The sequence below is a fragment of the Tursiops truncatus genome, chromosome 1 (genome assembly GCF_011762595.2).
Source record: "Tursiops truncatus isolate mTurTru1 chromosome 1, mTurTru1.mat.Y, whole genome shotgun sequence".
Lineage (NCBI taxonomy): Eukaryota > Metazoa > Chordata > Mammalia > Artiodactyla > Delphinidae > Tursiops > Tursiops truncatus.
In genome coordinates, this window is record NC_047034.1 from 153,462,401 (window position 1) to 153,475,225 (window position 12,825).

General features: G+C 40.6%; 1 protein-coding gene across 1 annotated transcript in view; it reads left to right on the forward strand.

The window, feature by feature from the left end:
* SF3A3 (splicing factor 3a subunit 3) overlaps positions 1 to 12,825 on the forward strand; it is a 29,330-nt gene that overhangs the window by 15,169 nt on the left and 1,336 nt on the right. Inside the window, exon 15 of the mRNA XM_019938092.3 lies at positions 248 to 338. Coding sequence (XP_019793651.1) covers positions 248 to 338 — 91 coding nt within the window. The remainder of the gene's footprint in view (positions 1 to 247; positions 339 to 12,825) is intronic.

The following is a 12,825-nucleotide window of genomic DNA, read 5'->3' on the forward strand; positions in this document are numbered from 1 at the left end:
TGACACAGGTTTTGTCTGGATCTAGGTTTTTTATAAACCAGCCCAGTGAGGCAAACAGTGCAGTGCTGCTTTGAAGTAACAGCCTCTTGTCAGTCACAGCCAGCTGTCTACAAACAAGAGCCACAAAAGGAACGCTGCCTTTAGGTGGAGCCTTTTGCAAAGGGTCAGGGTAGGGCTTACGAGTAGAATGGAGTTAATGCTCAGTGTTCAGTCATCCCGTTTCACCTTGTCCTCTTGCTTCTCCCAGGAATGGCGTCATGCTCATGGCATGAGGTGTTTGGGCATCCCAAACACCGCCCACTTTGCTAACGTGACACAGATTGAAGACGCCGTCTCCTGTAAGTAAGCTTTATTGTTCCCAAGGTTAGACCTACAGTTCGCTGTCCCGATAACCCTGGTGTGTCCAGGCCCAAGGGCAGCAGGTTGTGGATATGTACAAACTACTACAGTCCTACATACATTCACTGATTTTTGAGGGGATGAATTAGCCGGTAGTACTGATTCTTCTCCCTTGAGAAGAGCTCTGTGCTGACTATAATACAGCTTTTTGGTTTTTTCCCCCTCAACCGTGCCGTGCGGCTTGTGGGATTTTAGTTCCCCGACCAGGGATTGAACCTGGGCCCTCAGCAGTGAGAGCTCGGAGTCCTAACCACTGTACTGCCAGGGAATTCCCTAAAACGGCTTTTAACTGGGGTCTGTGAACTCCCCTGTATGCAAGATTTTGAGTGAATGCGTTTATGTATATTTTTTGAATTGATTTTACTATGTGAACTGCAGATATGAAGGAAAAAGTAGAAATGGTCTCAGTAAACTTATTTCTGAGGTGACAGGGCAGATACCCAGCAACACGGCAGCAAAATACGTCTTGGAGAAAAAGCCAAGTGCAGCGTGTGTCCGGGAGTGTGTTGTTGAAGCGCCCAGGGACCTCAGTCAGGCTTCCTGTTTGCCTGGCAGTGGTAGCTTTTGCCATCTTTCTCACAGCCTCCTTATTTTCTTTCTAGTTTATCTCTTCTCTGTCATGTTTTCACCGTTTGTGGGTTAGACTGTGAAGAAAGTAATTTTACCACTCCACTTTGTTAAATTTCAGGCACTCCCTCTCAGGTGTGCATATCACACTGCTCCAGTGCCTGTTCAGCTAACTCCTTTGGCTCCCAGCTCTGGGGTTGTTCAAATCCTCCATGGCAGAGCCAAGTAGAAATGACCTTCTAAAGAGCTCCCTGATCCCTGATTTAACCTGTGGACTCTGGGGACTCTTTCATTGAGTATTTTGTGTGAGTCAGCTTTGGAGACGACTCCTTGCTGGTTTTTTTTGTTTTGTTTTAATACTTTTTTTAAAATTTAAATTTATTTTATTTATTTATTTTTGGCTGCATTGGGTCATCATTGCTGTGCGCGGCTTTCTCTAGTTGCAGTGAGTGGGGGCTACTCTTCGTTGCCGTGCACACGCTTCTCATTGCGGTGGCTTCTCTTGTTACGGAGCACGGGCTGTAGGTGCGCGGGCTTCAGTAGTTGTGGCACGCGGGCTCAGTAGCTGTGGCTCGCGGGCTCTAGAGCACAGGCTCAGTAGTTGTGGCGCACGGGCTTAGTTGCTCCGTGGCGTGTGAGATCTTCCCGGACCAGGGCTTGAACCCATGTCCCCTCCATTGGCAGGCAGATTCCTAACCACCAAGCTACCAGGGAAGACCTCCTTGCTGTTTTGTCTCTTTATTCATTTACAAGTCGAGATATACAGTTCCTCTAATCAGAATTTAAATGTATCTTGTTATCAGATTATCCAGTTAGCCTCTTCATTTTTTACCCTTTACTCTGTTGGGAGGAAATTAAAATAATAATGAAATGTCATAGAATCATAATGCTGCATTTTGAATGCAGTCTCATTTTTAGATGTATTTTCTAGCTGCATATAACTAGTAAATAGATCACTGTTCATTTTTGTGTGTATTTTCTCTTTTTTTAAAAAAATGTATTTATTTTATTTATTTTTGGCTGCGTTGGGTCTTCGTTGCTGCGTGCAGGCTTTCTCTAGTTGCAGTGAGCAGGGGCTACTCTTCGTTGTGGTGTGCAGGCTTCTCCTCGTGGTGGCTTCTCTTATGGAGCACGGGCTCTAGGTGCACGGACTTCAGTAGTTGCAGCACGCGGGCTCAGTAGTTGTGGCTTGCGGGCTCTAGAACGCAGGCTCAGTAGTTGTGGCACACAGGTTTAGTTGCTCTGTGGCATGTGGGATCTTCCCAGACCAGGGCTCAACCCGTGTACCCTGCATTGGCAGGCGGATTCTTATCCACTGCGCGGCCAGGGAAGTCCCTCTCCCTCTCCCTCTCCCTCTCCCCCTCCCCTCCCCCTCCCCTCCCCCCTCCCTCTCCCCCTCCCCCTTCTTTTCAATACTTATTTTATTTATTTGGCTGCGCCAGATCTTAGTTGCAGCATGCAGGATCTAGTTCCCTTACCAGGAATCAAACCCGGACCCCCTGCATTGGGAGTGCAGAGTCTTAGGCACTGGACCACCAAGGAGGTCCCTTGTGTATATTTCCTTATGTCCTGCAAATTGCCTGAGTTAATTTATTACTTCTGATGCCTTGTAATTGAACTATTTACATTATTTTAGGCTTACAATCATGCCAACTACAAAAACAAAGGGGATGTTTTAATTAATTTTGTTCCATGTATTTATTTTTCCTAAGCATTGCCCCCAAGTCTTATGTTAAATAGAAGCAGGCAATAAGTCGTCCTTCCCTGGATGCTGTTTTAAAGGACCATGGTGATGCAGCTACACTAATTTTAAAACTGGCTTATGATTTTATTATCACATTCCTCAAAAGAAAGATGACAACATTTTTACTACTTTTTCTTTTATCAGGCCTTGAATAAAACAGCATTCCTGAATTATTTCATACTGGGTGGTAGATATTCTTTTAATGCAGTTTTTTTTGTTTTGTTTTTGCTTTGGCCACACTGCACACCATGCAGGATCGCCAGGGAAATCCCCATCTGTGCATCTTCTCTTTTTTTTAATTAATTTATTTATTTTTGGCTGTGTTGGGTCTTCGTTTCTGTGCGAGGGCTTTCTCTAGTTGCGGCAAGCGGGGGCCACTCTTCATCGCGGTGCGCAGGCCTCTCACTATCGCGGCCTCTCTTATTGCGGAGCACAGACTCCAAACGCGCAGGCTCAGTAGTTGTGGCTCACAGGCCTAGTTGCTCCGTGGAATGTGGGCTCTTTCCAGACCAGGGCTCGAACCCATGTCCCCTGCATTGGCAGGCAGGTTCTCAACCACTGCGCCACCAGGGAAGCCCTGTGCATCTTCTTTAGTGAAGTATTTGTATTAGACTTGTGCCCATTCTTTCTTTCTTTCTTTATTTAGATGCATCGGGTCTTAGTTGCGGCACACGGGCTCAGTAGTTGTGGTGTGTGGGCTCTAGAGTGTGCAGGCTTAGTTGCCCCGCGGCATGTGGGATCTTAGTTTCCCAACCAGGGATCAAACCCACGTCCCCTACATTGGGAGGTGCGTTCTTAACCACTGGACCACCAGGGAAGTTCCTAATGCAGTTATTTACCCTGTGAGGATTCTTTTTAGAAGTTTTGTTTTTACATTCATAAATAAAAGATGTGCTTTTTGTTTTCCTTTCAGACACTTGTCAAATTTAGTGATCAAAACCATATTTTTGTCATAAAATCAATGGGATTACATGCTACATTCTCTTCTGTCATTTGAAACTTTAAATAGAGATTACTTCTTCATACAAGGGGACCACTCTGAGAAGATTCTTTAGTTAATAGCCAATACAATTCCTTGATTTATTATGAAACTCAATATTTTTAAAGTAGGAAACTCAATATTTTTATTCTGAATTTTACTGTTTCCTCTTTTTTTTGACTTGAATTTTATTTATTTTTTTATACAGCACGTTCTTATTAGTTATCTATTTTATACATTATCAGTGTATATATGTCAATCCCAATCTCCCAATTCATCCCACCACCACCACCCCATTACTATTTCCTTTTTACTATTATTTTCTTCAATCTTGTTTCTTTGTGCTTTTTTTAAGTCTATAATCAAGAACTTACTTTTTTTTCAAGGTATAGTTGATATTAGTTTCAGATGAATAATATAGTCACTCAAAACTTTTATAGATTATGCTCCATTTAAAGTTATAAAATATTGGGGAATTCCCTGGTGGTCCATTGGTTAGGGCTCCATGCTTTCACTGCTGAGGACCCGTCTTTGGTCCCTTTTTTGGGGAACTAAGATCCCACAAGCTGTGCAAAAAAAAAAAAAGTTATAAAATATTGGCTATATTCTCTGTGTTGTACAATATGTCCTTGTAGCTTATTTATTTTATACATTGTAGTTTGTACCTCTAATTCCCTATCCTTATATTGCCTCCCCGACCCTTGCCTCTCCCCACTGGTAACCACTAGTTCTCAATATCTGTGAATCTGTTTGTTTTAGTATCTTCACTTGTTTTGTTTTATTTTTTAGATTCCACATGTAAGTGATAACATACAGTACTTGTCTTTCTCTGTCTGACTTATTTCACTAAGCATAATACCCTCCAGGTCCATCCATGTTGTTGCAAATGGCAAAATGTCATCCTTTTTTATAGCTGAGTAGTATTCCATTGTATACATACACCACATCTTCTTTATTCATTCATTTGTTGATGGACACTAGGTTGCTTCCATATCTTGGCTATTGTAAATAATGCTGCTATGAATGTTGGGAGTGCATGTATCTTTTTGAATTAGTATTTTTGTTTTCTTCTGATACATATCTAGGAGTAGAATTGCTGGATCATGCGGTACTTCTGTTTTTAGTTTTTGTTTTTGTTTTTTTTTTTGACGGTACGCGGGCCTCTCACTGTTGTGGCCTCTCCTGTTGCAGAGAACAGGCTCTGGACGCGCAGGCTCAGCGGCCATGGCTCATGGGCCTACCCGCTCCATGGCATGTGGGATCTTTCTGGACCGGGGCACGAACCCGTGCCCCCTGCATCGGCAGGTGGACTCTCAACCAATGCGCCACCAGGGAAGCCCTGTCTTTAGTTTTTTGAGGAACCTCCATACTGTTTTCCATAGTGGCTGCACCAATTTACATTCCCACTAACAGTATAAGGGTTCCCTTTTTCCGTATCCTTGTGAACATTTGTTATCTGGTCTTTTTGATGACAGCTGTCCTGACAGGTGTGATGTTTCATTGTGGTTTTGATTTGCATTTCTCTGATGATTAGTGATGTTAAGTATCTTTCATGTGCCTGTTAGCCATCTGTATGTCTTCTTTGGAAAAATGTCTATTCAGATCTTCTGCCCATTTTTTAACCAGGTTGTTTGTTTTTTTGCTGTTGAGTTGTATGAGCTGTTTACATATTTTGAATATTAATCCCTTATCAGTCATATCATTTTCAAATATTTTCTCCCATTCAGTAGGTTGTCTTTTCATTTTGTTAATGATTTCCTTTGCTGTGCAAAAGCTTTTAAGTTTAATTTATTTTGCTTTTGTTTTCTTTGCCTTAGGAGACAGATCAAAAAAAATTTTGCTACAATTTATGTCATACAGTGTTCTGTGTCTGTTTTCTTTTATGAGTTTTATGGTTTCTGGTCTTACATTTAGGTCTTTAATCCATTTTGAGTTTATTTTTGTATGTGATGTGAGAAAATGTTCTCATTTTGTTCTTTTACATGTAGCTGTCCAGTTTTCCTAGCACCACTTTTTTTTTTTTTTTTTTTGGCGGTACGCGGGCCTCTCACTCCTGCGGCCTCTCCCGTTGCGGAGCGCAGGCTCCGGACACGCAGGCTTAGTGGCCATGGCTCACGGGCCTAGCTGCTCCGCGGCATGTGGGATCCTCCTGGACTGGGGCACAAACCCATGTCCCCTGCATCGGCAGGCAGACTCTCAACCACTGCACCACCAGGGAAGCCCAGCACCACTTTTTAAAAGATATATATTTATTTATTTATTTGGCTGCACCAGGTCTTCATTGAGGCATGCGGGATCTTTAGTTGCAGAATTTGAACTCTTAGTTGCGGCATGTGGGATCTAGTTCCCTGACCAAGGATTGAACCCAGGCCCCGTGCATTGGGAGCGTGGAGTCTTAGACACTGGACCACCAGGGAAGTCCCCCAGCACCACTTATTGAAGGGACTATCTTTTCCCCACTGTATATTCTTGCCTCCTTTGTCATAGGTTAATTGACCGTAAGTGTATGGGTTTGTTTTGGGCTCTGTATTCTGTTCCATTGATCTAGGTGTCTGTTTTTGTGCCACTACCATACTGTTTTGATTACTGTAGCTTTATAGTATAGTCAGAAGTCAGGGAGTGTGATACCTCTAGCACTATTTTTATTTCTCAAAATTGCTTTGGTTAGTCAAGAACTTTCTTGTTTTTGTTCTTTATTCTTTCTAATACAGGCATTTAGAACTAGTCATCATTCTGTTAGGAATCCATTGGAAATATCCGTTATTGATATGTTATATTTAGAGCTTTGTTTATTAAAGAGGTTGTTTCTGAGTTTTAAAGAATAATTCAGTAATTATTTTTAAAAGCACTGATTCTTTCATTGTTTCTTTTTTTTTTTTTCTTGGTCCATGCAGTAAGTTACAGAATTTCTGCCTTTAGAATGTATTTTATCTTTGTGTCCAAGTATATAGTCAGTGATTTGTTAAATATTTGTGTATACCTGAAAGGAAGTATGTCTCTCCACCTGTAGGCTGTTTAAATTTCCTGCAGTTTTCAGGTTTTTAATTTCATACTTACATCTATTTCTTTTGAATTCTGATAAAGACATGTTTACATTTCCAGTTGTAATTAAGCTTTGTCTCTTGCATTTCTGCCAGTTTTGTGTATATTTTAATTTGTGTTATTTGAGCCACATAAACTCAATATTGTATTGTAACCTTATTGATCACTCCCATTTTCTTTTCGAAATTCCCATTACCTGATAGCTTGTTTGTTCTATTGTAATAGACTTAGACCATTTCCCCAGTTATCAAAATTTTGGCAGCAAATGTGGGCTCTTTTTTACCCCAGTCATCAGTGCTTATCCTTGTATAGGGATATTAAGCTCTTTACAATGTGTATTAATTGATCTATTTATATTTAACTCCTTTGCTGGAAAGGTTATCTTGTTAGATTTCTCACTTACATAGATTATATAGTAGACTTGAAGCTATTTCTTTGACAGGTAGCCTTCTAACATTTCTAACTTTAATGTTTCTTTGTTTTTTGGCTGTGTTGGGTCTTCATTGCTGCGTGCGGGCTTTCTCTAGTTGCAGTGAGCAGGGGCTACTCTTTGTTGCGGTGCGGTGGCTTCTCTTGTTGCGGAGCATGGGCTCTAGGCGTGCGGACCTCAGTAGTTGCGGCACACAGCCCCTAGAGTGTGCAGGCTTCAGTAGTTGTGGTGCACAGGCTCTAGGGTGCGCGGGCTTCAGTAGTTGTGGCGTGCAGGCTCAGTAGTTGTGGCGCATGGGCTTAGTTGCTCCACGGCATGTGGGATCTTCCCAGACCAGGGATTGAACCTATGTCCTCTGCATTGGCAGGTGGATTCTTAACCACTGTGCCACCAGGGAAGTCTTTTAATGTTTCATCTAATAGTTTCTTTCTACTACAAATTTCTATTATTATTAATATGTATTATTAGTTGAGTTATTTATAGGAGATGATTATATCTGGATGGCCTGAAGCAGTGTAAATTCTGTACGTCTTGCCCTCATAGTGATTTTGGAGACATTATGTCTTTAATCTCAGATCTATCAATATCCTTATCACCTTGTTTATAAAAGTGTTTCTTCTGCTTTCAGATGGCCATTATCTCTTTTATTTCACTTTTTTTTAATTGAAGTATAGTTGATTTACAACATTATATGTTTCACGTGTACAGTATAGTGATTCAGTATTTTTAAATATCACACTGCATTTATAGTTATTATAGAATATGGGCTCTATTCCCTGTGCTATATCCTTGTAACTTATTTATTTTATGCATAGTAGGTTTTACTTCCATTACGTCTTGTCATGATCTTTTTCCCTAGGACTTGGTTGATGGATTCTGTCAAGTTTTATATGTTTTCATATGTTCTGCTTCAAGGGTAAAGTTGGTTCAAAACCACATTCCTAATATAGTTTCATGTGGTGGTTAAGTGTGCAGACTCTGGAGAGGCCACTGGTTAGGGTCCAAATCATGGCTCCACCGCTTACTTACTGGCTATGGGACACAGGACAAGTTAGGTCTTTTAGTTCCTTATCCATCAAATGTGGGTGGTAATAATATTGATATATCTACTTCAGAGAGTTGTCTCAAAGTTTAAATGAGATAATGCAGGTCAAGTGCTACAGCCTGTCTGACCACAGGGTAGAATGTATTCAGTGAAGAAGCATAAGCTGCCATCATTATCAGCTTCACTTGTGGGCTCCTCTGCAGAGTCTGAGGCGTGAGATCCGAAGTCACCCTTATCTTTTCATTTGGAGTTTAATCTTACTATTACTAGCTACCATTTACCAGGTGCCTGGTGTATGCCAGGTAAATAGGAGATTTTTACACTCATTTAATCTTCAGAGCAACCAGTGATGTAGGAGGTCCCCCATATTTTCCAGAAGAGGAAAATGAGGTAAGTTTTTCAAAGTCACATAGCATGTAAGTGGAAGAAAGCCATGGAGCAAACCCATGTCTGTTCTACAGCAGTCTCTTCTCTTTCCACAGTGCTATCCTGCCTTCTTTTAAATCATCATCAAGTAGATGTTTTTGAGATGATCATTAAGGTGTATTCCAGAAAAAACTTTATGCATTTTCTCTTTAGCCATACAAAGATTTTTAGAAAACTTAATTTTTTTTCCAGAATATTATTGGCAGGTTCATGATTTTTCCATTATCCATATTGTTTTCAATATTTATCTCCTTATTCAGGTGTCTAGGTTTATCAATTTCTGTTATATGCATATTATTATTATTACCACTTCTTTGATTTATTGTATCATTTCCACCCATCATGACTTCCCTTGAATATTTGTAGGTTCTAATATTTGTAGGTTCTCTACATTTGTAGTTTCACTTCTATCTCAATAGAAGCATTTGTAGTTTCACTTCTATCTCAATTATCACTTTCTCTTCTCATCCCCCCCAATAGATCATTTATAGGTTTATTACAAATTTATCATCACCTTCCCCCTCCCTTTCTTTTCCCAGGGATTATTCCTCCCTTTAAGTATCTTAGATTAACTCTCTGTCTTCCTTTAGGACTTTCAGTAACAGATAGATGGTTTTATATATCTTGACTCCCACAAGATCATGACAGACTTTATCTCAGGTGTCTCACTAATAGTAGGCGCCAATCAATTATGAAATCAAAGTTAATTCTATTCTGTAGAGTTTCTGCAATTTTTCTTCTTTTCCTATCGGTGGAATAGTTATTTTCTATTAAACCTGGATTTTGTGTGTGGTTTTGGGTTTGGGGTTTTTTGAAAGTATCAAAACTAGACATCTTAAGGATTTTTGGTTATGAGGAAGAGAACCAATTAAAACCTAACTCCATGCCCTCCATCATGTTAGCAAGTATATGCTTATCCAGCTGTGCTTGCCTCTACATGTATGCCTTCTCCACTTCCTTGTGTCTTCTCTTTAAGCCTTAGCTCACAATGAAGACAACTCTAGCCCTTGCCCTGTATGACCTTTCTCAGTTTTCAGAGCCTGCCATCATCCAGCTCAGTCTCTCAGTGTCCCAATTTCTAATATCTGGGAAAGACAATAGGTAGGTGCAGCTGGGTCAGGTGACATCTGTAGTCCAGTCAGCTGTCTTTTCAGTAGCTGGCAGCAAAAATAGCTACTTGTTAGACCAGGACTGCTCCTTCCAGAACACCTTGGGAAGATGTGTTCCCTAATGGGAGTGGGCAAGGAAGTAACCGTTGACACAGCTGTCACACTGGATTTGCTTGTCTTTGTTTTAGATCATTCTGTTGAAGTTTTCCTTTTGGCGCTTTTAGCAAGGAGGGAGAGATTCAGTACTGTCATTTAAGTTACAGTAGGTTTTTTGTTTTTTTTACTTAAATGAAGGATTTCACTTATAAATTTATTATTTTAATCATTCCATCGTTCCAGACTTACGATTTTTTTTAAGGTGAACAAAAGACAGCTAAGAAAGAGCCCTATGGAATTGCCACCAGAGATTCCCCATTTAGGTGGTTGGTCACAATTGACCAATATTCACTAGGTATAAGTCTACTAAACTAATAAACTAATAGCATCAGGTTCAAATACACCATCTTGTTTAATGGCAGTATCATGAGAGTTACAATGTTTTCATGAACTCTAGGGACATTGCCTGTGAGAGCAATCGCTTTGCTAAAATCATGATATCCTGTGTCTATACCTTTTATCAGGTCAGCACTATCCCATCAAAAATAGGAAATTCAAATTAATTTGCCTCACTTATTCTTAGTGAACTCACGCTGGCGCCCAGAGGTGGTTCCATTTTTTTCTAATTGTTTTCAGATTCCTCTGAAGAGTAACATCTCCCTCACTGCTCCAGTTTCCTACATCCACTTTTTTCTTTAAGAAAATAATGACAGGGGCTTCCCTGGTGGCACAGTGGTTGAGAATCCGCCTGCCAATGCAGGGGACACAGGTTCGATCCCTGGTCCGGGAAGATCCCACATGCTGCGGAGCAACTAAGCCCGTGTGCCACAACTACTGAGCCTGCGCTTTAGAGCCCATGAGCCACAACTACTGAGCCCGCGTGCCTAGAGCCCGTGCTCCACAATGAGAGAAGCCACCGCAATGAGAAGCCCGCGCACTGCAATGAAGAGTAGCCCCCGCTTGCCTCAACTAGAGAAAGCCTGCGCACAGCAATAAAGACCCAACACAGCCAAAAATAAATAAATAAAATAAATAAATTTATTAAAAAAAAAACTAACCACCCTGTATTTCGGGGCCTCTCACCTTCTGAGATGGCCCACACTCTGTCTTAAAAAAAAGAAAAGAAAATCATGACAGCCTTTCTGATATCTGGTATTTTCGAACCATTCTGGGTTGGATTCCTGAATGGCCGGGACAAAGAATATGATAAGGCCCTGCCCTGGCACGTGGTAAATTCTCCATTCCTTTGTAATGTGCATATTATCTGGGCCTGAAGACTTCAGCTAATTTAAGGCAATTAGCAAGGAAAGAAAAGATGATTAGTTGAGCGCCTGTACACCAGGCACAGAGCTAAGTACTTTCTTACATGTTGTCTCATTTACTATTTCTTCACCCATCTTAGACTTCAACTTCCTCTATAGGATATACCTTCTAATCATGTCAAGTTTATTAATTCCCTAGTCATCCTGGTCATTAAGACTCCGCCTTCCAATGTGGAGGGTATGGGTTCGATCCCGGGAACTAAGATCCCGCATGCCATGCGGTATGGCCAAAAAAATTTTTTTTTTTAAAGTGTGGTCAAGTTTAGAGATTGTTCTACTTGATGGGAAATGTGAAGGGATATAAGAATCAAGTAATTGTTCCTTTTCACTGTAATCTGTTAATATTTTATCATCTTATCTCTGTAGCAGCAGACCTGTCCCATCTGCTCCACATAGCTCTTTGTTCTAAGGGTGCACCTTCCTGACACCATTCTTACAGGTTTAAGTTGTTCTTTCCCTAGTTTTGTTATCTGTCCTGTCTTTGTACGTGTTTGATCCCCTCCCTCTGAAGCTATGGTGGTGTCTGTAGATGTCTTCCCCATTTCGTGATCTTTGGAATAATTAGTTATTGAACTGTCAGAATTCTCGTTTTAATGTCTTCAGTGTTTGTTGAACCATCTTATCTTTCAGACTCTTTGGCCATGATATTTCACTTTTTTTTTCCTCTGAAGTTTTTGAAATATGTGCAGCAGACTTTATTATTATTTTTATTTTATTTTATCTTTTTTAACATCTTTATTGGGGTATAATTGCTTTACAATGGTGTGTTAGCTTCTGCTTTATAACAAAGTGAATCAGTTATACATATACATATATCCCCATATCTCTTCCCTCTTGTGTCTCCCTCCCTCCCACCCTCCCTATCCCACCCCTCCAGGCTGTCACAAAACACCGAGCCAATATCCCTGTGCCATGCGGCTGCTTCCCACTAGCTATCTACCTTATGTTTGTTAGTGTGTATATGTCCATGACTCTCTCTCGCCCTGTCACAGCTCACCCTTCCCCCTCCCCATATCCTCAAGTCCGTTCTTCAGTAGGTCTGTGTCTTTATTCCTGTCTTACCCCTGGGTTCTTCATGACATTTTTTTTTTCTTCTTAAATTGCATATATATGTGTTATCATACGGTATTTGTCTTCTTCTTTCTGACTTACTTCACTCTGTATGACAGACTCTAGGTCTATCCACCTCATTACAAATAGCTCAATTTCATTTCTTTTTATGGCTGAGTAATATTCCATTGTATATATGTGCCACATCTTCTTTATCCGATGATGGGCACTTAGGTTGTTTCCATGTCCTGGCTATTGTAAATAGAGCTTATGCAGCAGACTTTAAATAGACATATTTGACAAGGTCTAGTGTTCTCAGTCTCTTCTATTATGAACTTTAATACAGTAAGGTCACTTTTTCTAATAATTCCTATACGTTGTACCACATTATCTTTTTCCTTTGAGAGTATCAGTTCTCAATTCTAAGAGGTCTTTGGTTAGATTTGATCCAACTTTTATTTTACAGCAAAGAAACATTATGGTAAATTTTGCAATGAAAGGGGTTTGTCCACAGGTGATCCAGAACCAAAATACCAGTTTGGGGCAGGTAGAAGTCTCAAGGGCAGGCACTCAGGGGGATCCTAATGAGGAATGTGTTGTAACACCTTGTACCCAG